The sequence below is a fragment of the Centroberyx affinis genome, unplaced genomic scaffold, assembly GCF_046629955.1.
Source record: "Centroberyx affinis isolate AG114_WGS23_722 - 3 ecotype Tasmania unplaced genomic scaffold, CSIRO-AGI_Caff_v1 ptg003033l_1, whole genome shotgun sequence".
NCBI lineage: Eukaryota > Metazoa > Chordata > Actinopteri > Beryciformes > Berycidae > Centroberyx > Centroberyx affinis.
Window position 1 is genome coordinate 42,678 of NW_027281126.1, and position 26,018 is coordinate 68,695.

At 40.7% G+C, this 26,018-nt stretch overlaps 1 protein-coding gene across 1 annotated transcript; it reads right to left on the reverse strand.

Annotated features, from left to right (window-relative positions):
- Positions 1 to 2,186: 2,186 nt before the first annotated feature.
- Positions 2,187 to 16,173, reverse strand: LOC139659171 (mothers against decapentaplegic homolog 2-like). The gene is made up of 9 exons (XM_071537389.1): positions 16,095 to 16,173; positions 14,741 to 14,934; positions 13,743 to 13,877; positions 13,330 to 13,404; positions 11,191 to 11,244; positions 10,325 to 10,537; positions 6,873 to 7,010; positions 5,289 to 5,433; positions 2,187 to 3,324 (listed from the first exon to the last, which is right to left on the reverse strand). The coding sequence occupies exons 1-9, from the start codon at positions 16,118 to 16,120 to the stop codon at positions 3,201 to 3,203; spliced, it is 1,104 nt and encodes a 367-aa protein (XP_071393490.1). The 5' UTR covers positions 16,121 to 16,173; the 3' UTR covers positions 2,187 to 3,200.
- Positions 16,174 to 26,018: the final 9,845 nt, after the last annotated feature.

The window sequence follows — 26,018 nt, forward strand, 5'->3', positions numbered from 1 at the left end:
GCTCAACATTTCAGGAAATAAAAAAAAATAAAAAACAGCTTTGTTTTCAGATGGATGCCCATGCATTACTATTTAAGATAAACAATGATCTTCACGGTTCGTAGGGCCATGCAACTAACCGAACCCCAAAAAAGGACCATGGCAACTTTCAGTATTAAGTATAAAACGATGAATATGGTTAATAAACCTGGAGCTTCTACAGTGTACAGTACATACAGTCAGTCTTTGGAACACATACTGCTGCTCAGAATAGTCAGAAGAACAAGAAACTAACTTTTTTCATCCACCGGCCATGACAGCTGATGATGGATTCAGAAATTCACTAGCCGCTTTTGCCATTTTACCAGCCAAATCTGATTTTAATAATTGAAAGGAATCTCCAAATGTTTCTTTACCGGCTGATGTGGCTGGCAGAGAAAAGGAAACTTACCAGCCACAGCCAAAATTTACTGGCATTTAGCTGGTGCCTGGTGGTAATTTCCCACTCTGATATTCAGAAAGAAGATGGTGAATAAGACAAAACAAAATCGAGGCTTGGCCTCACAGTATTTAAAGATACAATTTGAATTGTAGAACTGTTTTCAGTGGTAAATACAGTGAAAATGTTACATCCTATGCTACATACTTCACAAATCATCATCAAGCCGTGATAGTTTTAAAAAGAGGGCATGGTCTAAAAAAATATTCAATTCTAATAAAAAGGAAGAAAGCTTTGAAGATTTTAAATATATTTATATATAAAAAATACATGAAAATACAAAAATGTAGCTAAAAGAATGTGTAAGGAAAATAATAGTTGTATAGTATAACCTAGCTTGTCAATTACTTAAAGCTTAAATACTTGGAGTTGAAAAGATTTGGACTCTAAAATACTGATTTAGGGACCGTCTCGCATTTTCATCAGAGCCAAAAGTCTCACTGCGATCAAGTGTCCGGTCTTCAATGACCCAATTCAAGGAAGAATAGGAGAAAATCTTTCCAGTGAATATTCCAAAAATATGGAAGATTTGTTTCTGTTGTTTTTTTTTTTTTTGCTTGCTTGATTTCCATCGGGCTTTCCAACATTCCTATCTGTACATTTCGAAGCATATCTTGCTCTATTTCACATCAAAGGCAACTTTCTTGTAGCAAAAACAGGAAAACACAACGTGGGGCAGTGCATGTGCAGCAGCAGCCATTTTAGCCGTCCCACAGCCTTGCATTGATTCTGCATTGCAGGACCTTCCTATCAATACCATATCAATTATGGAGAAACCGTGTATCGGCTGTAGCATATATAAAGAAAAAAAGTGAGTGAAACATCAGTAAAGGGTGTTTGTCTTTTTGTCTTATAGACAGCAGGGGGCGACATTGAGTTTTCAAGTCCTTCACACATCTCACCCCCCTAATACACATGATGATATATTTGTAGAAATGGTTAATAAAGAGAATGTGAGAGATAGAGAGCAAGAGCGCACATGGGAGAGGGAGAGAGAGAGAGAGAGAGAGAGAGAGAGAGAGAGAGAGAGAGAGAGAGAGAGAGAGAGAGAGAGAGAGAGAGAGAGAGAGAGAGAGCAACTGGGTGTGCCACAAAACCAGGAGGGACAAACTGTTAACTGTAGCTAGTTCTGAATGTTTTAAACCAGTGGTTCTCAACGTGGGGTCCAGGGACCACCAGGGGTCCTTGAGGGGGTTCCAGGGGGTCCCCAGCAAACTGATTCTACATTCTAGAGAATGTAGAAGAATGACTGTTTTGATCATAGTTTCTCTGTTATCTCTCTACCTACAATACAGATAGTCATGGGATTCTGGACAAAATGATATAACAATAAAAATATTCTCAGATTTGGGGCCCAAGGGACAAAATCTCATCAAATGGGGGTCTGTAGCTCTAATGTGGACTAAATTAGGGTCCTTGATATGAAAAAGGTTGAGAAGCACTGTTTTAAACTAACTAGAAACAAGTTAACGGACTGAAGTGCCAGAGGGGAAGATGTGTTCAACGCTCTTGCTTTAAGGATTCCTTAGCTTACTCAATCCAGATATGTTGGCTGGCTCGCCGCTGACCACACTTTGAATAAAACTCCTCACAGAAGAATAATAGATATGTTTGTATGTTGTTTTTGTCATTTCAACCGAGATCCACACTTCCTAAAACAGGGCTTCTGATGTCTGTCCAATTGTAGACACACGATTCTTTAGGAGCCAATTGACAAATAAGCAAACAGAGGAAATGGTTTGCTGTAAAGTCAAAGCAAAGGTGATGCAACAAGCAAGTTACATGGTGTATGAACCGTAAAGAAATGTGTTTGTGTGTGTGTGTGTTTAAATGTGAATAGGTGACAAGGTGGTTAGGGTTAGGCCCCTGTAGGAGTGAAAGAGTGTTTGGTCAATCTAACGTCAGCATAACAGTCCAGTGTTATCAGGGATGTAACCATGACAACACAGGACTCAACGGGAGAAAAAGCAGGAAAAAGTGGAAATCCCACCCACCCCAAAAAAAACAATGAATGGGAGTTTGGTCACCAAAACCAAGAAACACCAAGAAATTCACATCCAGGCATGAAGTCGACTTTGGTTGAACATCAGCCTGGTGCGGCGGTACTAATGTTGCTTCTTCGCTAGAAAATTGGTCAAACCTTGTGTAAAAAAAAATAAAAAAAATAATAATAAAATAATAATAATAATCTGACATTGATTCAAGCTTGTGCTGTGGTAGTCAGGAGGCAAGGTGGGCAAGTGGTTGAAGAGACTGTCCTGTAACGAGAAGGTCACATGCTCCATCCCGGATACAGCCATGTGTCCTGTCAAGGTGTCATGGATCCCTCTGACCCACTGTGTGTGTCCCATCAGTTCAATACCTAAAATGTAAATGTAGTCTGGTCTGTTATTGACATCGCTATACTGTTGTGTGAGAATCATTTTGATATTGCAAGGTGATTTCCTTATTAGGTCATTAGTCCACGATTATTGGAATGTCAGCCTGACGTCGATCCAACGTTGCCATGGTGATCAGGCCCAACTACGACATCACTGAAACCTTTCCGTGAATATCCATCAGAGTGACATCATTGTCTCGTCCTTCAGGACAATGGTCAAGCCTTTTTTTATTTTATAACGTTGCGGGTTCATCAGTTTAAAACTGCATGGTGGTTTACTCCTTTAGGAAACGTTGTGTGAATGTCAGTTCGGTGCTGCGTCACCGTCGGTGACGATCCGGTTTAGGACATGCTGGAGCAGCGGACCGAGGGTGAGCCCATCTGGGTCAGAACCTTGTCCAGCCACTGGAGGGGGCCGTTGAGATGCAGCTCGATCCAACAGGGGGTGCTGGTTACTGTCTGCCGTCTGTAGGGATAAAAGACACCGTAAGGGTCAGGACAGACTTCCCTCTAGCCCTGATCAGCCCGGCTGAAGTAGTAGTAGTAGTAGCAGCTCTGTGGTAGTAGTAATAGTAATAATAGTAGTAGTAGTAGTAGTAGTAACAGCAGCAGCAGCTCTGTGGTAGTGGTAGTAGCAGGAGTAGTAGTGGTAGCTTTGTGATACTAGTAGTAGTAGCAGTAGCAGCAGTAGTAGTAGCAGTAGCAGCAGTAGCTCTGTGGTACTATTAATAGTAGCAGTAGTAGTAGCAGCTCTGTGATAGGAGTAGTAACAGTAGTAGCAGCAGTAATAGTAGCAGCAGCAGCTCTGTGGTAGTGGTAGTAGCAGGAGTAGTAGTGGTAGCTTTGTGATAGTAGTAGTAGTAGCAGCAGTAGTAGCAGCAGTAGCAGCAGTAGTAGTAGCAGTAGCAGCAGTAGCTCTGTGGTACTATTAATAGTAGTAGTAGTAGTAGCAGTAGTAGCAGCTCTGTGATAGGAGTAGTAACAGTAGTAGCAGCAGCAATAGTAGCAGTAGCAGCTCTGTGGTAGTAGTAATAGTGATAGTAGTAATAGTAGAAGTAGTAGTAGGCCTAGTAGTAGTAGTAGCAGTAGTAGGCCTAGTAGTAGTAGTAGTAGTAGTAGTAGTAGTAGTAGTAGTAGTAGTAGCAGCAGCCCTGTGGTAGTAGTAATAGTAATAATAGTAATAGTAGTAGTAGGCCTAGTAGTAGTAGTAGTAGTAGTAGTAGTAGCAGCTCTGTGGTAGTAGTAATAGTGGTGCTGGTAGTAGTAGTACAGCACTTTTTGAAACATAGTTACAAAGCGCTTTCTGAACGACTAAATAAAAACTGAGTGCGATCTAACTTTTTCCAGGTCTGACCAGATTCAGAAACACAGCTGGCTGTGCTGCGGTCCGGCCAGGTTTGGCCCGGCTCTGCAGACTGTGAACCAGACAGGCCACACAACAGCTAAACCCAGGCCAGGGAAGACAAGCCAAAACACCCACACAGACACTACTGTCTGGTCCCTGGGAGGGTAGAACGCAAAGCGAGGCCAGGAGCAGAACAGACATTTACTGGATGGATGGATGGATGGATGGATGGATGAATGGATGGCCAGAGAGACAGACTGACATGGACAAATAGCTTCTAATCACTGACATTTTACAACAAAAAGGAGGAATATAATACAGATTAGCTAGATTGTACACATGGAGTACAGATGGGAGCATGCATATCCACATACAAACACATTCCCTTTCAAACACTTGTTCTTGCTCACATGCATTAAAGTCACTCACCCTCCCTCTCCCTCACACATAACAGAAGAGCATCCCATCCTCCCTAATTGAGACATTGTAGATTCGCCATATTTGCCCAAATGAAATTCTGGTGTTGGGTATCATCACTGGTGGGAAATCTTATCCGCACACAGAAGTGATAACTTGAAATTAAGGAGCGAAATACAAACTACTATATCTCTTAAACAGCAGTGAGCAGCGCTCCGTCTGGAGAAAGCTGGATGGATCTAACCAACGTTAGATCTTTTCCTCTCTCGTCTCTTTGGTTTCCTTTGGTATAAAGCATCACAGACCGGCCGGGTTGGTAAAAACGAGCATGCTGTGTGCAGTTTACTCACTCCATGTTACATGATTTCTGGGTACTGATGTTACAGTTTTGCCTATCACTTATTAAGTTTCCAGTCGCTGCCAGACAGCAAAGTTGCCTAGTCCAGCTTTAAGCATACAGCTGACAGTGTTATCCAGAACAAATTGCAAAAAATGCAACACTCAAATAAGATTCGATACATAGATCACCAACATTACAACCGAGCAAAGTAAACCAAGCGCCCAGAAAACTGATAACAAATGCTCCTACAGCCCTAAACTCATCATGTATGACAGGAAAGAGCTGGGAATCTGAGGAGGAATTAAAAGCTGAGGAGAGGGGAACACACCTGTACTCTGCTCCCCAGCCCTTGACGAAGCTCATCCTGATGGTGCACATCCTGGTGAGCTGGTAGACCGCCTCAAAGCCCTGGTTGACTGACTGGGCTAGCAGGGCGGCAAACTCCTGGTTGTTAAAAATCTTCAAATTGCAGCCTGGGAAAAAAAAACACATGGAAGGAAATGTGTGAGCGAAGTATAAAGCATAGATTTATCATCATCATCACAGGTAGTGTCATCATAATAATCATTAATAGGAGAATATGTGTGTATATAATGCATAACTGTGTGAGAGAGAGAGACGGTGTGTGTATGTACAGTATATATCTGTGAAATATCTTGCAGACTGCGGCAGTGTGTGTGTGTGTGTGTGTGTGTGTGTGTGTGTGTGTGTGTGTGTGTGTGTGAGTGAGTGAGTGAGTGAGTGAGTGAGTGAGAGAGAGAGAGAAAGTCTATTAGAGCTTAACAAAAAATCGAAATCGCACTATGAACTTCTGGCTGCAATTAATTGCTTAAGAGAGAGTTTGGTCGAAAATGGATTTCTGTTTTAGAGCTCCAGGTAATCTTTGGTCCATGAATCAAAACCTTTCATCACACTCAAACTCAGTAAATCCTGCACACTGACATCTATATTTTTCTTTTTAACAAACTCACTTTTCTTTAAATGATTTTGAAGTTCTAAAAAATGTATGATAAGAATCGCATATGAATGAATCACGTTTTAAATCTCAATTGCAATATTCTTTCAAATAATCACAATTCGATTTTTTGTCAATATCGTTCAGCCCTAAAGTCTATTTCCCGTTTGAAAAAACAACCAGGGAATATTACAGTATGCTGATCTAGGTCCATCAAATGCCGAACCTTGTACACAAAAAAATCCTGTGCCGCTATTATTAGACGCGTGTGTACTTAAACCTTAAACATCACCTCTCTATATATAAAACGTGTAGCCTACAACAAACTACAGGTACCTGTGTGTATCCTGGTGTTTCTACTGTGTCATTTCTTGTGTGTCATTCCTGCTAACATGGCTCAAAAGGCAGAAGAAGCATTGAGAAGCTTGAGGTGTGGCTGTATGTTTGACTTATGTGTGCGTTTATTCCCCGCTACCCAGGCCAGACCCCTCCATATCTACAATAACCCCATCTTTCCTTTCTTCACACATCTCCGCATCAGTAACGATACCGTTAACACTGCTCATTTGGCTCAGACTGGAATGTTCAAAGTTGCAGGGGTACATATGCGTCAGTGTGTGTGGGAGGGTGTTTGAGAAAAACTGTCACGTTGTGGAAGGCTTTAGTGCTCCTTCCTTCTCAAGCTCCACTGCTGCACAATCCAAGAAAAACAAGAGTCATGTTCCACATTTGTTTTTGGGAGACAGCGGGGTATCGAGATCCCTCACGACCAAAATCTAGGAGGAGGAGTCTTTAAATGTGTGATCCCCCTCCCCCCTCCCCCCCGTCTGAGCCACATCGTTTAGTGTGTGCAGTACAGAGGTTTTGGGGGTTTTGACAGTCGTGTAGTGTGCGTCTGGCTTTAACAGAGACACAGAGAGAGAGAGAGAGAGAGGGACACGATGTGCGTGTAAACACCTGGTGGGATCTTGCAGACTGTGGCAGGGTGCCAGCCGTATCGCTGGTTGCAGTTGGGACTCTGGACGAAGATGGCACTGTCGCTGAGGCACTCGGCGAACACCTCCCCTCCGATGTAATACAACCGCACGCCACGACCTGAGAGAGAGGGTGAAAAGAAATGTAGAGAAAGAGACAGGGAGAAATGTAAAGACAGATACAGGGAGAAATGTAAAAGGCAGAGACAGGGAGAAATGTGGAGAAATGTAGAGAAAGAGACAGGGAGAAATGTAGAGAAAGAGACAGGGAGAAATGTAAAGACAGAGACAGGGAGAAATGTAAAGAAAGAGACAGGGAGAAATGTAGAGACAGAGACAGGGAGAAATGTAAAGACAGAGAGGGAGAAATGTAGAGAAAGAAACAGGGAGAAATGTAAAGACAGAGACAGGGAGAAATGTAAAGAAAGAGACAGGGAGAAATGTAGAGAAAGAGACAGGGAGAAATGTAAAGACAGAGACAGGGAGAAATGTAGAGAAAGAGACAGGGAGAAATGTAGAGAAAGAAACAGGGAGAAATGTTAAGACAGAGACAGGGAGAAATGTAGAGAAAGAGACAGGGAGAAATGTAGAGACAGAGACAGGGAGAAATGTAAAGATAGAGAGGGAGAAATGTAAAAGGCAGAGACAGGGAGAAATGTAAAGATAGAGAGGGAGAAATGTAAAAGGCAGAGACAGGGAGAAATTAAAGATAGAGAGGGAGAAATGTAAAAGGCAGAGACAGGGAGAAATGTAGAGAAAGAGACAGGGAGAAATGTAAAAGGCAGAGACAGGGAGAAATGTAAAGAAAGAGACAGGGAGAAATGTAGAGAAAGAGACAGGGAGAAATGTAAAAGGCAGAGACAGGGAGAAATGTAAAAGGCAGAGACAGGGAGAAATTAAAGATAGAGAGGGAGAAATGTAAAAGGCAGAGACAGGGAGAAATGTAGAGAAAGAGACAGGGAGAAATGTAGAGACAGAGACAGGGAGAAATGAAAAGATAGAGACAGGGAGAAATGTAAAGAGAGCGAGAACAAGAGGACAGAAATCAAGAGGGAGGGGGAGAGAGAGAGTTTGCCTTTGTATACTTGTCTGAAAATCATACAATTCTGTGCGGGTCCTATACTATCCTTTGTGTGTGTGTGTGTGTGTGTGTATGTGTGTGTGTGTGTGTGTGTGTGCTGTACCTACATGCTACAAGACCACAGCTGACTGCATCAGCGCTTCATTTAGCGCTACAGAAAACCATTTTCTACATATCACGTCTGTTTACTGAGCAGTATCTATTTTAACAGAATGAAGCAAAAGTTCTGCTTTTATGAAAACAGTACATTAACTATGAATCTACACAATTCAGCTGCACACCTCCGCCTCCCACAGTCCTCTTTGTGTATTCAGAAAGAACTATACACCATGGTCACACAGAAGACTTTCCTTAAGCAATATTACACTCGGGGGTGTGCTTTACCGTCATTATTGGCACGACTGAATTATTGAATATACTGTTATACAACGGTTACCAACAAAATAAAAGATATAATCAAAATGTATTCATATCGTGGGGCAATTCGCTCTCAAAATAAAAAAAACTTTTTGCTAGTGTTATCTCCGTTTCCCTGGAAACACATGGGGTCTGACTAATAACTGGAAAACAATCAGTCACGTCAGTAGACTCCTATGTAATGGAACCTAGTTTACTCCTCCAGCAAGTAGGCGGAGCCTTAGTAACGACCTAGCAACAGAGACGATTTCTAGTCCCTGTTGAGTCAGCCAGCCAACTTGAGCTAATGCTTTCTAGAGATCGTGGGGATTTCCCAAACTGAATAAATACCACACATATAAACACAAAACTGCCTTGCTAGCTCAATCTTGTTGTAACTAAGATATCTGCTGAAAAAAAATATTTTTCCATGGACAGATTTAGCTACTATGTCCGCGAACTTCACATGTATTTTTAAGATAACGTTAGTAGCACCATGTCACCGACTCACCGGCACAGCTGATGGAGGATGCCAGAGCGTCTAGTAACATCAAGGCTGAACAGAGTTATATTTAAATATATTGTATAATAATACTGTATATGGCGGAGTAATATTTTTGTGCTGTCATGCTGATTTGATCACGTTCTAAATGTCTAGTTGACCAATCAGATTGCTTGGTCGGAACTACCTGTTGTATAATTATATATGGTGACTGCCTTCTCCTCTTTTCTTCCTTCTTTCCTCTGTTTATATACATGCACTCTAGGACTCTATAGTATCTGTGCTTGTTTACTGCCGACTGCTTGTTGATATTTTTTGTTCCTTTTATTCTGCATGATTATGGTCTTATATCTCCAATCTCCTACAGTACATCCCCATGTTTCCTGCAGGTCTCTCAGGTCTGACTTGAAGCTTTTAGCTGTTCCACGGTCCAGGCTGAAGCATAAAGGGGGGGTTGTGTTTTTGCCGTTGTGGCCCCTAGACTGAGGAGCACTCTGCCCTCCCTGGTATTAGATCTGCCCCTTCTATTCTCCAGAATCTCTACCCATCTCTTTTCTGTAGCCTTTGATTCTATGATGATGATTTGCTTGTGTTTTTTTTTGTGTAATTTCTTTGCGTTTTGTATACTTGTACAGCCCATTGGGTTGATACGTGTTGTTTTTAAGTGTGCTTTATAAATAAACTGAACTTGATCTTCATTACCATTATTAGTAACATTATTAAATACAAAACCTGTGTGCGTAAATACATGCTACAGATAGCCTGTTCACATCCACACCCATGTCTATATCCACACCTTGTACCTTGCACAAGTCTTTCGTAACATTACGCTGCCATTACTGTTTTTACTACTGCTTTTATTTGTTTGTTTTATTTTAACTACACCGAGAGAAGCCAGGCGAAATTTCATTGTACCTGAGTATAATCACAATAAAGATAATTCTATTCTTCTATTCTACTCTATGTTTCCAATGGCAGTTTCTGCTACGCCACACCTGCAAACACGGCTCAGCAGGCACAGGCAGAGAAGCGTTAAAACTTCCTGGATGTGTGTTCAACTTATGCGTTATTTTATTAAAATAACACATATCTCCCCCCATCTCCTCTTCAGTAACGATACTGTTAAACCAGACTGAAATATTCATATACGTCAGTGTGTGAGCGTTTGAGGAAAATCGTCACGTCGAAGAAGGCTTTAGCGCTGAAACATCTGTGCTGTGAAAATCTTTTTAATATTCTGCACTGATTAAAGGATAGATACATCTATTTTTTTTTTTTTTTTTTCTTCCTTGAAATTCCATCAGCTCTTCACCCCAACATTGTGTTTCTAATCAGAATTGAAGTGAACACAATGCACGCTCAGACTGAAATATTGAGAGCTGCAGACGGTGTGTATGTGCCCGAGTGTGTGTGTGTATGTGCCCGAGTGTGTGTGTGTGTGTGTGTGCGCCCGTACCTATGTGTCTCCTTGTCATTTCGACGGTTGCGTTCCTGTTGACGTTGCTGAGCAGCCCGAGACAGAAGCGCTCGGAGTTGGAGGGGTCGGTGAAGCCGTCGACGGTCAGAGACGGCTGCGAGGCGTGGAAGGTCTCTCCGACCCGCTGGTTCAGCTCGTAGTACGCTATGGAGCACCAGAAAGCCGGTTCGCTGTAGGTGACAGGCTGCAGGTCTGGAGAGGAGGAAGAGGAGGGAGACAAGGTTCCTATGTTTAAAATTAGATCTGCAACGATTAATCGATTAGTTGTCAACTATTAAATTAATCGCCAACTATTTTGATAATCGATTAAATCGGTTTGAGTAATTTTTTTAAGAAAAATAAGTCAAAATTCTCTGATTCCAGCTTCTTAAATGTGAATATTTTCTGGTTTCTTTACTCCTCTATGACAGTAAACTGAATATCTTTGGGTTGTGGACAAAACAAGATATTTGAGGACGTCATCTTGGGCTTTGAGAAACACTGATCGACATTTTTCACCATTTTCTGACATTTTATAGACCAAACAACTAATCGATTAATCGAGAAAATAATCAATAGTTGCAGCCCTATTTAAAATCACACCATATTCCATAAGTCAAGTTTCCCCACACGTTTCCCAAATCTAAAATCCCATACTTTTTCCCCAGACCTTAATTTCTTGACTTCAGTTGAAGATTTCGGTCTTTGTTCAATATGATGCATGTCACTCTTTAGCTCAAGATTATTCCTCACAACAACAAATACCACATGTGAAATGACAGTGCGTTTTCAGCCTCATAAAATGTTTCATCATGTGCATCAGGACTGAATAAGTAAAGACAGACATATAGGTAAGAAGGTCTTACCCAGGCCGTGACTGACAGGTGACAGGGTGCTGGGTGATAGTTCTGCTGGTGAGCCTGGGAACAAAACACACAATACTGGTCAGGGATAGTCATCAAAATACATAGCAATGCCTGCTTTTTACATATATTATTTTTGATGTATAGATGCTGTGTACTGTCTATCTGTTGTACTCATGTTCATTGTTGGGTTGTTGTTTTTATGTTCACTTTTGCACTGACGTTTGTAATGTGTTGTAAATGTCAGGGCAACCGAAACAAAATCCACAAGTGTGGCTGTGTGGTGATTTTAAGGTTTCAAAACAATTGACGTTCAAAATGTTGGATTCTGATAACGTCAAGTGTAGCACTAGTATCTTGTAGAATACATCAATTGAATATGTTCAAAAGGCATGCCCGAGTAGGCCGGCTGAAAAGAAAATGCTTTATCCCATAATTAAATATGCTTATATCAGAAATTTCTAAAAGGAAAGAAAAACATATGGGTTCACTCACAATGTGCATCTAAAAGCGGGAGTCAAAGAGAGGACTTGATGTATGATTTATTGTGTTCTTTTATCTTTCTATTTTACTTGATTTGACTATTTTAATGCAATGCATTTTGCTTGTTCTTTTATATGAATTTTATCTATTTGTCTTTTATCTGCCTTCTATTGATGTAAAGCACTTTGAGCTGCATGTTATGTATGAAAGATGCTATATAAATAAAGGTTATCGTTATTATTATTACATTATGTTTCCGGCATAGATATGTTAAAGAATTGCTGTAGAACCGATGTCGACTACTGCAATATAAATTATGATTTGTGCACATCTTTTTCTACATTACTGATTTTCAGCACTTGAAACAACGCAGTCCAAAATGAGATCCTAATGAACATAACGCAACATTTTCTCTCCAACATGCGACTTGATCTGTAGGCAAGAGATACAGAGACACTGGAGCAGCGAGCACCATTACACACTTTGATGAAACTGTAGTCGGATCGGTCTTTGATTAATTGTGCAGCCGGAGACTAAATCCTCACCAGCGGCCTGTCTGTATCTCCTGCATCCAAAACAGCTCCGCCAGAGCCTCTGTCAAATCAACGAGGGCTGTATCTCCAGCTTAGATAAATTACGACAAGCGTTGTTTCTGTAAACTGTGACCTCCGGTGTCAACAAGACCAAAATCTGACAGAAACGTGTGGGTCAAACACTGTTCCTAAAACACGTGGAGTGTAAGAGATATTTAGAGAGGACATTCAAACAGCTTTCATCAGCGGCACAAATCGGTTCACACATATTCTGAGCCTTTAACTTCACATTCAGTATGCCGTGTCGTTAAAAATGTCACCAGACCTACTGCTAGGTTTCATCCCACCACTTCCGTTTTTTTATGATTTATTAACTAGTTCTATGATTCATTTAACAGCGGGGGGGTTCATTATGCGCAGCCTCAGCCTCGACAACCTCGGGCCGACTCCATCCTGCCACAAAACACTCGACTGCAGGTTACCAGCTCTTAGTTTTACAACCCTCTTACCATTAAATCGGGTGTTAACCAAGAGCTCAAACTCTTCAATGCAAACATGTTGTGGGATGACTTTTATTTGAGGCCTATGATTCCAAACCAAGGGGTTATGTTGTGTTTTTAGGTTTTTTTTAATTCATTTTTAAACCTTTGTTCACATACACGCAATACTATCTGTCTGTAGTACTAACAGTAGTTGTAGTAGTAGTACTAACACTCTCTCCCTCACTGCACTAGACATAACTTGCACTACAATATTATGTTCTTATGCTTTTTTATTTTCCCCTTTAACTTCTGTTTTTTCTATTCTAATTGGATTCTTTATTGTAATTCTTCATTCATCTTTGTGAATTATATGCTCCCATTATTTTTATACTGGGAGGACCCAGCATACAAGCATTTCATTGCATTGTTTACCCTGTGTATGCTGTGTATACGACAAATAAACACACTTGAACATATATTAGGCTACTTAGTGGGCGCTTTTACCCAAAGCACAGTGCAATGAGTGCAAACAATTCTCGCGTGTATCGTCCGAGTGGGAATTGAACCCCTCATCCTGGCAGTGTTAGTGCCTTGTTTGACCCATAGAGCTACACAGGACCACAAAAACTATGAGAAACTAGTACCCGATTCCATACTTTGATTCATCTGCTGGTCGCTTGTCTCTCCATCTTCACTGATGTAGCCAGGTGGAGGAGTCTCTGTTGAACACACACACACACAGACACACACACACACGTGTTGGGAATACATCGTAAATGACACACTATTGAACATAAAGAACAGAGCTGTGTGTGTTCTTGTAGATTGTATGAAAGTTTAAGTGTATGATTACATACAGGGTGCCCTATTTATTTGTTTGTTTATTTATTTATTCTTTTAAGTAAAAAAGACAACAAGACAGGAATCAATAGAGTACAACTATGTACTGTAGATGAAAAATAAATAAATACAGCCAAAGTGGCAGGTGAATTTTGGGATTTACCAGCTACTCTTGCCGATGGATAAATAAGTTACCTTTCCAGCCCTGCATACAGACCTGGTATGTAGTTATTAGGGGGGTCTATGCCGGCGGGGAAGTTGGTGTTTTCGGGGATGGAGTGTGTGTAGTCGTCTAGAGGCGGCAGCTCCGTCAGGATCTCTGTGTGGCGCGGCACCAACACCGGAGGAAGCACTGGGGAGAACAGATACTCACATTGACACATACACATATAGTGATTTCTTAAACAAATTAAAATTGTACAAAGAAGTGTGCTACCGTGCTTTATAGCAAAATTACTTCCATTTCTGCTATTTTTTTTTATTAGATTATTATGAAACAGAGGTGTGACCAAGTCAACTTTGCTGGAGTCCCAAGTCAGTCTCAAGTCTTGAGGCACAAGTCCCAAGTCTAAAAGTAGAACAGCAAGTCAAGTCAGAACAAATCAAGAGTCTAGTATCAATTTAATATCTTAAAGAAAATATCTAGGACTTTTCAATGCAATATGGTTTTAATAGGATAAAAACTTGGTAAGAGCATCATGAGTTTGATTTCTATAATCAGTTTCAACTTCAATAAATTCAATCATTCCATACAAATTCAGAAAACAGAATTTAAATTCAGTCGTCTGCTGGAACAAATCTCATCACTTTCAATCTAAGTCATTTAAACAAACACAAGATCTCAAGTCAAGACTTTAGAAACCTTTTCAAGTCATCAAGGCACAAGTCAGAGTCAAGTCCCAAGTCACCGGAACCCAAGTCAGGTCAAGTCTCAAGTCTTCTCTTCATGCATCAAGTCAAGTCTCAAACAACTAAATCTGTGACTCCCTGCATCTTTTACACACACACACTTTCTAGTAGGGGTGGGCTGGTAGACTGGTTCCACTGTATACATTGGTAAAAATACTGGTGATAATAACACGCCCGTCAGTTTCTGTTGCTATGACTACTGTGATTATAAACTTGTTAAGAGGACACCGTGAAGAGCACAGCCTGCAGTGTTCAATGTAAAAACTATTTCACACACACACACACACAACTCCCAAGAACCATTACCGGGCGTCTCCACTCTCTGGTAGTGGTAGGGGTTGACACACACTTCGTCCTTCTTGAGGTTGAATGCGTACTGGCAGGTGTCGATGGCCCGGAGCTCATGGTGGCTGTGCAGGTCGGGCCACCTCCACAGGCGGCAGTAGATGACATGGGGCAGGCCTTTGCGATGGGACACCTGGAGACGCCCGTCCAGCGACCTGGGACGGTTTGGGAAGGGAAGGCGAGAGGTCAGCGATCTGCTCTAATGGATGATGGGTGGATGAATACTAGGGTGACTAGTTTCTGCTTTCTGTATTTGCTACTTTGATGTCTGTAAATGTAGAAATAATATCTGAGATGGCGTCCTTTGCTGTGATTATGGGTATGACGATGATGTGGCAACTCTGGGTACTTAGGTCTTGCTGACAGTCATCAAACTCACGGTAAAGAAGAACATTAGGGCTTTTATACAATAGTTACCAAAGCATGTGTCCTGTCTGACAAGTTTTCTTAAAAGTATTGTACCTACACAGGAATAAAAAAAAACAAAAAGGAGAAAGATGGTTATGGTATGGTATCTATGGTTAGCGCAAGAGTTGATGTCACTACCAATGAAACGTAGGTAGCTGTGTTTTTACGGGATTTATAAGCACAGTTAGAATGAGTCTTTCAACAGTCGCATTGCCTGGCTGAAACGACCGCTTGTATGCAAAAAAACTGCATGAAACTACTTTTTGCTAAATGCTACTTTTTCCTATTGAAGGCTTAGCCGATGAAGGTATATATACAGTCGGTTTGACTGCTGTTGACAAAATGTACTTGCAAGTAATTGTAAGCTGCTTTGGACAAAAGCGTCTGCTACATGACATAATGTAATGTAATGTAATATATAATTAACTAACCTGGTTTCAGAGATGGACTAAGCTTCCTTAATCTACACTAAGAAAACACCTTTCCAATACAAGTACTTAATCTGTTATCACACAATGAACACCACTGACACCGAGTGATTACGATAGAGCTTGGCTATTGCAATTCCTATCACCTGCTAATTGTTCTTATTACATCACTGTTTCAAAATCTTTATTAAAATATAGCCATATTATTTCCTTATTGCCCTTATTAGATTTAGTATTATTATTATTATAGGAGGGGCAGTGATTACATTATGGGCTGCGATTACATTACTAATAGTCTCAAAGTCTTCCAGTGATCTTGATAACCAGAAATGGTCAGATGGGCCAAAGTGTATTGATAAATTACTGTGCAAGATGTTTCATAGTGTAACTCTAGCGCCAGTGGAGAGATTTGGATGTGTGTAATTATGTCTCAGTCAGTGTGTGTGTGTGTGTGTGTGTGTGCGTGTGTGTGTATTCACCTGCTGTGGTCAGGGTATCCGTACATGCCTGAAGAGTCCCACTGCTCTATCGTATGGCCTGAGCCTAGACCCCATAGATCTGAGCAATTACTACACACACACACACACATATGCATACACACACACAAAAGACATGCACATACATGTACACAGACAGCGCCCACACACACACACACAAACACGCACAAGACAAGTACAAAAAGGATAAAAATAAAAACAAACAGATGGTAAACATGAGATGTTTCATTCCAAATTAGTAGGATAACATCACAAACATGCTGGTCTCTTATTGGCATGGAGGCAGTCAAGGCCCGCCCTTGTCCTCCTCAATAAGAGAAGCTGGTTGGATGACAGGTGATCATGTGACAAATCCAAATCTGACAGACAGTGATTATGGTGCATTCAGGCGATGCAGAAGGATAGAATAAAAATGACTGGATTGAATTATGCACAAGGTGGGAAACAGGTTGTCAGAGTAAACTTTTAGATGAAAGATGAGGCCAATTCATCTTCTTATTCCTTTTTCCAGTTCAAAAATGTGATCAAAGCTTTCTAACGTGTGGGAAAGATATAGATAAGCTACTGATCATAAACCCAGTCTTTCTTTTCATAAATCCCAGAAAAAGAAAGGGCAAGTAATTAGTAAACTTTTTTCCAATTACATTTGTTACTTTTCTACAGAAGAGGATTAGGGCCACATGTGTTATTCTCAAAATTCTGACTTTAATCAAATAATTCTGACTTTAATCTCAGAATTCTGACTTTAATCTCAGAATTCTGACTTTAAACTCAGAATTCTGACATTAAACTCAGAATTCTGACTTTATTCTCAGAATTCTGAGATTAAAGTCAGAACTCAAATACATTTTTCACATGTGGCCCTAATCCTCTTCCGTACTTTTCAGATGTAGTAAACTTTCATTCTTTATAACTTGGGTTCTGATAAAAGCATTTCAGTGATTTAACACAGAAAACTGAATAAAGTGTCTGGTTTTTGGAGCTACAAAATATGTAAAATGCCAAAGATTCAAGCCTGTGAATGGCTTTCACAGGTCACCCCACATTTGTTCACAAGCTTGTTGCAGACATTTCAAGATGGTTAAAAACAAAGCACCACTTGACACTTTTTAATTCAGTTATTGAAGACATTCCACTTTCTTGCTTTAAGGTTGAAGGAGCGCTACACAGCATTTTCAATCCATAGTCACTCATTTTATCCTCATACGATGCCTGAATGCACATAATATCTAAACTACATATGCAAATAATTCACATTTCTTCACATTCCTGGTAAGACATGAGAACTTAAAGAGTGATATGAAGCAACAAGTCACACTGGAAACATACATATCCATAAAACAGTGATTTGTGAATGAAAAAAAATGAAAGAAATTCAAAAGACAAAGTGTGTATGTGTGTCAGGACGTGACAACAGCAAGACCAGACACGATATATGTGTGAAGTGTGTGTACGACTGAGGAAAACACTAGGGATGCCCCGATAACGTTTTTTGCCGCCGATCGCCGATCGTCTATGAGCCATATCTGCCATACCGATAGTTTTGTTGTTTTGTTATAGCAGCTGGTATAGCAGTATTATAGGTCTAACAGTTTCCATTTTACATACATTTCATCCATCGAATTGAGTCCTGGTTAAAAAGTATCCACATTTTCTTTTTTTATACCTCAATATTTACTTGATCATTATGTAAAGAAAACCATGTGCGTTCTAGGTAGCGCAACATGATTTAGTGAGATAACCGAAGCACAAGACTGTTGCCACTTGCCTGTGTTGTTGAGTCGAGTTAAATAAATGGAGATACCCTCCGAAGATATATATCCGTTTCAGTCTTTGTTTTTGTCTAAGTTTTCAGTTGCACTGCGGACAGCGGTGCAGAGTGCAGACCATTATGTTAACAATGGCATGCGATGAAATGACGCATTAAATAAGCAGAGAATTACAGTAAATGAGGGGAAGTAGCAGACGTGACGGAGTGCGACGTTACTGGTTGTCCATGAAGATTTGTGTTTGAGGTGAGTTAGCATGTGACAGTGACACCAACTCCACTGAGAAATGGCTCACGTGTTTTGCGTCATCGATTGTTTTTTGCAATCGGCGACTATTAAAGCATTATCGGAATTCTCCGATCTCATATTTATGCTGAATATCGGCCGATTCCGATTGCTGGCCGATCGATCGCGGCATCCCTAGAAAACACACATCCTGACTCTTCTGTCCTCTAGAACTTAAGCTCTCGTGGTTTCTGTGTGTGTGTGTGTGTCTCTAAGTAAAGGAGAGGAGAGGAGAGCAAACAAGAGGAGAGTAGAGTAGCGTAGAGTGTGTGTGTGTGTGTGTGTGTGTAAAGATGGGAGGAGAGGAAATGAGGAGAGAAGAGAAGAAACAACTACCCCTTCCAAAAGAGAGAACTACAAGAGCCAGACCAATTCATCCTTCACTTGCATCAACCCCTCTTCTCCGTCTTCAAAGGGAAATGAGCCAGATATCAACAGCCTGGAATGCTATCTGCCCCCAAAAACTACTGTCTACTGTCAAGAGCGTCACACCTCGGCCTACACTTCAGGGAAACACATTCAGCGTTGTCCCTCAAAATGTATTTCAAGCCAAGCCACCAGCAGTGCAACACATACCCCAGACTCTATTCTGGACAGCCGTACCTGCCAGCGTTAACCTCGGAAAAATAAAGGAGATTTTCCAGCACAATAAGAGGGCAGTGGACAGGCAGAAAGTCTCTCTGGAAGAATTATCATTGATTTTAATGTAATCTCACTTACCGACAGTTTGCTGACATCAAAAGCACAACTAATCCAGCTATTTTTAGTATAAAAGTCATTAATTGGTTGCTTGAAAAATCACCATTAAGATGGTGTGACCTGGCATCGATATATAAAGTTGTTATTGTTTTCATTGTACCTTTTATTCTATTTGTTGAATTTGTAGGTACTGTGAAATTGATTGTTGCTGTTTATTGCCCAGCCAAATGCAGTTGTGTTATCTTTGCTGCTGATATCAAGGAATGGAAGTCTTTATTGTGACTTTATTGTGTTATCCTTGACGAACAAGCTGTAAGGTAATCCTGCGTCTTGTCTTTGTCGAATAAACTAAACTAAAACCTAAATAATATGAGTAATGTAGCCAACCAAATAGAGAGAGAAAATGAGTTAAATTCACTGAGAAAGTTGAGGGGGAAAAAAACCAAATGAACACTTAGTAATGTCTTTTCAATCATTTCTGTACATGCACACAAACATTATACTATTGTCTTCCTCAAGTGATTGGTGCAGCACAAACATAACAGGAAGTAATGTGGAACAAGAAGGATAATGTATAATGAATCTTTATGAATTTCGTTTGCTCCAAACCCTGAAATCCCAAAGAAAGCAGACACATCTCTGCTTCCCAGGTTGCAGACGGGGGCGGTATTCAAGCCAGTGTCTAACACGAGCCGCTATCACCTTATCAGCACCGCCTGAGACGCTATCTAGCCTACATTCCTCAGAGTGATGAAACAGAGAGAAGCCTGGCATCAGACGTCACGTGGTTTTACCTTCGCCTTCTTCATCCTCTTTTTTTTCCTTCCCCTCTCGCTGCATTCACAATAACTCCCCTCTCCTCTCTCCAACTTCCTGCTTTTTCCTCCCGCTGTATAGTTTCAATCACCCAGGTACCAGCTAGGTTACTCAAGTCCACTTGTGGCGATAAATAAGTATTTTTAACCTTCACTATTAACCCGGGGAAGATCTGTTGAGCTTGCATGCTTTTTCAGCACTGCCCTGCATCAAAACTGTTCACTTACAGACAATCACAACACTCACAAGTACTGGGAGATGCCCAGTATTAGCGAAAACGTCTACTCCATTAAGCAGCTGGAGCAAGTGAAAGTCAAGTGCCTTGCTCATGAAAAATGAAAGTGTCATTCCGTCATTTGGACCACATTTATAACGGTCTTGAGTTGTAGCATCAATAAATCCTTACCATATTAATTTTGAAACATTAGTATAATTATCGTCAACAAACAAGACCATTGTTGAGAAGGTTTGGCAGCCTCTACATTGTATTTTACTTTGTGTGCCAGCGAATCGAATTTCCAGGGCAATTTGCTGTATTGCTTTACGACACAAACCAGGAACCAGTTTTACTTTGCAAGTAATACACACCTATACGCAATTTCCACTATTTTAACTGCATATGATCAAATTCACTTTAGCTTGCCTTGACAGAATGTATATACACTGTCCTTAAACTTATTATTCAAAACAAACAAACAGACGCAGCAGAGTGGTGTAGTGAGTAGGGATTAGGGCTACAACTAACGATTATTTTCACTGTCAATTAATCTGTTGATTATTTTCTTGATTAATCGATTAGTTGTTTGGTCTATAAAATGTCAGAAAATTGTGAAAAATGTCAATCAGTGTTTCCCAAAGCCCAAGATGACGTCCTCAAATGTCTTGTTTTGTCCACAACCCAAAGATATTCAGTTTACTGTCATAGAGGAGTAAAGAAACCAGAAAATATTCACATTTAAGAAGCTTGAATCAGAGAATTTTGACTTATTTTTCTTAAAAAATTACTCAAACCAATTTAATCGATTATCAAAATAGTTGGCGATTAATTTAATAGTTGACGACTAATCGATTAATCGTTGCAGCTCTAAATAATTCCTTACCATATTAATTTTGAAACATTAGTGTAATTATCCTCAACAAACAAGACCATTGTTGAGAAGGTTTGGCAGCCTCTACCAACCTCTACATTGTATTGTATTTTGTTTGCCAGCGAGTCAGATTTTGCGGGCAATTTGCTGTATTGTTTTACAGCACGAAACAGGAACCAGTTTTACTTTACAAGTAATAGACACCTATACGCAATTTCCACTTGCCTTGTCAGAGTGTATTTTCACTGTTTTTAAACTTATTATTCAAAACAAACAAACAGATGCAGCAGAGTGGTGCAGTGAGTAGGGATACTGTTCTTCAGCAGAGGACCAGGGTTCAAGCATCTGCCCTGCTGAAGTGTCTTTGAGCAAGACAATAAACCACTCCCACTTCCTGAGGTGCTGGCATGTAGCTGACCCTGACCTCTGACCTCTGACCAACTCCCTGGAGAAGGTCAGAAAGGGGTGGGCAAGAGAAAAGAGAATTTCTTTATGGGGAAATGAATAAAGTATTACATCATTAATACATTATAATTGTTAGAAGCAAAAAGAGAGCGAGGCATGAGAGGGAAAGACAGAGACTCAGAACATGAGAGAGGGGAAGCTCATAAAATCTTCACAGAGCAGACCGATTGTCTGCCGATCCTCGATGGATTGACTGACAGCGTCCATCACATGTCTCCCATGGGTCTCAGCTGGTCCCCTGACATCACTGCTTTCTTAGACATGATAAGGTTTCAGCGGGTCTGGTGACTAGTTTACCTAATCATGCGACACAGGAGAAATCCATACTGAACGACACCCGACCTGGGCCGGCACATACAGTATTAGCAAGTTTGGACGCACAAATGTAAGCCTCCTTCAGCAAAATGAGTCCTTCAGAGGACGAACCACAAAGGCCTTAGAGCTGCAACGATTGTCAAATATTGTCAAGTAATTGCCAACTATTTTGATATTATTTTTAAGAAAAATAAGTCAAAATGTGAATATTTTCTGGTTTCTTTACTCCTCTATGACAGTAAACTGAATATCTTTGGGTTGTGGACAAAACAAGACATTTGAGGACGTCATCTTGGGCTTTAGGAAACACTGATCGACATTTTTCACCATTTTCTGACATTTTATAGACCAAACAACTAATCGATTAACCGAGAAAATAATTGACAGATTAATCAACAATGAAAATAATCGTTAGTTGCAGCCCTAATTTGGATGCACAAATGTAAGCCTCCTTCAGCAAAATTAATCCTTCAGAGGACAAAACACAAAGGCCTGAACCCATTTTTACATTTACTACTTTACTTTAAGAATACAAATTCAAAAACAAAGCGCTTTACAACAAGAAAAATATACTTTAAAAAGTCAGTAAAACATGAGATAAAGGACTTATTTAGTCCATCTAAAAGAAGGAATATAATGAAATGGAATACGATAAATTAAAATAGAATAAAATAAGTTAAAACAACCACTAAGAGAAGGCCTTTACATAAAAGTAGGTTTTAAGAAGTGACTTAAAAGATGAGATTCTCAGGAGTGGAGAGTTCCATAGCTGCTGACTTTTTTTTTTAGTGCTAAAGATCATCCTCTGCACACTTCAATCTATGCTAATTACCATTTATTAGACAAAGCTTTCTGAGTGCAAGACCTTCAGCAGAGCGCATGTATAGACTCAAGTACGCGTGAGATGTTTTTCTCTGTGGATCTGACCTGTTCTCCTGCCTGAACCTTGCAAAGACTCTCAAACAACCAGCCACAAAAGGTGGGCGGTCGATACTCTACACATTAAATAGCTTATTTTCAAAACCTCATACAAGCATATCAAGAATAGAGTATGTGGCGACATTGTAAAGGATCTTCACCCACACAGTCCCTGTATCTATAACTACTAAAGCTTTCTTCCTGTCTCCCCTAAACACAATGCCGCCTCATCTTTTAAAAGGTCTTCCACTTATTTTTTTTCTTCTTCAAATCGTGCTTGCTAGTCAACACTTTGTTGCGCTGTGCCAATGCTTGCTGAACTTGATGACAATCGATGAGCCTCTACAAAGGATCCGACCGTTGCTGTGAATGCACTCGCATACTTGATTTTAGAGGACGACCACGATTCAGCAGAGCGGCATAGGGACTAGAAAGCCCGTCCTTCACCTGGAGGGCCGGGGTTCAAACCACCACGTCTGTAAGCATTCGCCCTGCTTAAAACTTTCTTTACTGCCTGCGTACCTCTATATTACTCTGCTGAGTTTGTTGCTTACACTTCTCATGCTCTCTACTAGCTGTGGGAACGGGGCTTTTTAATATTAATCCTTTTTTAGGTTACCAGAGGCGCCCCTAAATAGTTTAAACGCTTACCCTCTTCTTTTTTCCTCTTAAAAAGGGCATACTGAGCAGGATTTTCCCCCTTGAAATAACTCATCCAAAAATTATCCTACTGAATTATTACTTATGGCCCATTGGTAATGTGTGACAGTGAGTGTGTCTGCCTTCTGCCTGGATTTTCTTATTTCTGAATGTTTGGGACGTTTCTGGGCGTCAACCTTTTGGCAGTGGGTGTGTCCGCCTACAACCAAAACCAGCGCTGAATCGTTTTATATCTAAAAGCCACGCTGGCTACGGTAGCAGACCTGGGGCCAGATTCACAAAAGCCTCTTAAGAAAAAAAATCTTCTCAAGTGCCGTTTTTTTCTTAACTTTAGTCTTAAGAAAAAAAATAGGAATAAATGCTATTCTCAAAAACAGTTCTTATATATTTTATTAACCCTCTGTTAAGGCCTCTGTCTCATGTCTGTTGAAAATAAGCTAGCAAATTTTACAGTTACCAACAGCAACCAATGTTTAAATCTTTTCATATACTTCATCAGTTGTAGTTGCCCTAAATAGGTTTTTACCCAATTGTTTTGTCGATGGAAGCATTTTGGGTTGCCTCCTAGCCTTGTCTCCTAGCCTCAATGGCAGTAAGCCTAAAGTTAATTAACCAGAATTAATTCAGGCTCTATTTTGAGTTCTTAAGTAGGAAAATTAAAGAAATTCGTAAGAAATGAGACTGTTACTAAGAAAATATTGAGGAAGTGCACTTAAGAGCCTTCTTAAGAACTTCCTAAATTTTCCTCTTATGTAGCCTAATTTCTTAAGATCTATCTTAAGATAAGCCCCCCCCCCGCCCCGATAGGTATTTGTAAGGTGTGCCTCTGTATGCATTCATGTCTGAAGAAGAGGACATGCTCAAAACGTCACATGTGGTGGTAATATCAATAAACACCATGGGAGCCATTTCTAGTGTGCGGATTCTATCTTTTAATATATTTGTTTTTCTGTCCAGCACCTAGTATTACTTTGGATGTGCATGCATTTGTGTACTTTTACTCACTTTTTTTTTCTTCTAATCATGCTTGCCAGTCGACGCTTGAGCACTGTGCCAATGCTCGCTGAACTTGATGACACTCAATGAGCCTCTACAAAGGATCCAACCGTTACTGTGAATGCACTGACACTCTTGATTTTAAGAGGACGACCACGATTCAGCATAGTGGCATAGGGACTAGAAAGCCTGTCCTTCTCCTGGAAGACCGGGGTTCAAACCACCACGTCTGTAAGCATTTGCCCTGCTGAAACTCTCTTTGAACAGCACACTGAATCCCTCCCACCAGGTGTTACTCTTCACCTGACTCTTCACTCTGACCTCCCTGTGAAGGGGAGCAACTGAAAAGAGAATTTCCCTGCAGAGACCGACAACACAAATATCACACAAAATAAACTTTGTCTAGATTGACATTTGCAACCTGGCTGGGGTAAGATCGCTTCCAATTGAATTCAAGGTGTAAATAAAAACTGATGATTATTTTCAAATGATACACCATTCTCTATTATAGGCCGGCTGTGGCAACTGTCTCATGACAAAAAAATAATAATTTCTGAATTAACCAAAAAACATCGACCTATGTATGGTTACAAGCGAATTAAACTCTGACCCTGTGTTCAGACTGTGAGCAACACAATCACCAAGTCACCAGAAGCCCATTCATTCCTACAGAGCTGAGCAACCAGGGAAAATCAACCGATGTGTGGACAGTTAACAAGCTTGGTGGCTGAGAAAAGTCTGCGATGGCTGAACTTTTCGCCGCCATCGGCAAGTGCAAAATGGACAAGGAAGCTGATTACAGCCATTCAAAGCTTTTCTACAAACTTTTATCTGAAAGACAAATGGAATAAACGCCTTGAAAGCGATGATTAGAAAACGCTTTCATCTATCGTTGGAAGTCGATGGTAAGCTCAGAAGTAATTTTATTGATTTTTTTCTGTTTAGTTTTGATTAGTGCTATCTAATTAGTGTTTGCCAACTATGTTAACTCATCAAAACAAAGTAATGTCATGAAAGGCAGTAGCAAATCAACTTCAAAGTCTCACGCACACTCCCCACAAGTTGCTCACAGTGTGAACACACAGTGACCTCCTCTGCAGATTGTTGATAATTCCTAATAGAGTCCAGACAAACATTAGAGTCCAGTTCTACCCTTGACATGCATGGCATCATGTGACGGGCATCTGTTTCCTCCAATCAGGTTTCACTTCTGCTGCCCTGCTGACCTATGGCACGGCGGCATGGGGAAGTGGACCCGATGTTGCACAACAGAAACTTTTCTTTCTGCAAACCTGTGGGTGCATGTGCCACCCTCGCACCCTCTTACTTTCATGTGTCGACACACTCGGTTCTGCTGTTCTGTGCCGCGGGCGGTGCACAGATGTGTGAAAACTGTGTGTATAAGTGTGTGTGTGTGTGTGTGTGTGTGGGCGTGCATGTGAGACAGAGTATATATATATATATATATATATATATATATATATATATATGTATGTGTGTGTGTGTTTGTGTGTTTGTGTGAATATGTGTGTGTGTGAGCAAGACAGGGTGCATGTGCGTGTGGGAGAGAAAGAGGGTCGGTTTTCTGTCTTGCATTTGGCCTTACCGTTGTGTGTGATAATGGCAGTGTGTGTATGTGTGTGTGTGTATTGTGTGCGCGAATGTGTGTGTATGGGCATGTCAGACAGTGTGTGTCTGTGTTTTACCTCATTATGTTGACACACTTTGTGTTACTTGGTTGGTGTTACTGCATGACAATGAATGGTGGTGGCTTGTGAGAGAGAGAGAGAGAGAGAGAGAGAGAGAGAGAGAGAGAGAGAGGGGGAGAGAGAGAGAGAGAGAGAGAGTGTGTGTGTGTGTGTGTGTGTGTGTGTATGGGTGAGTGAGAAAGTGTG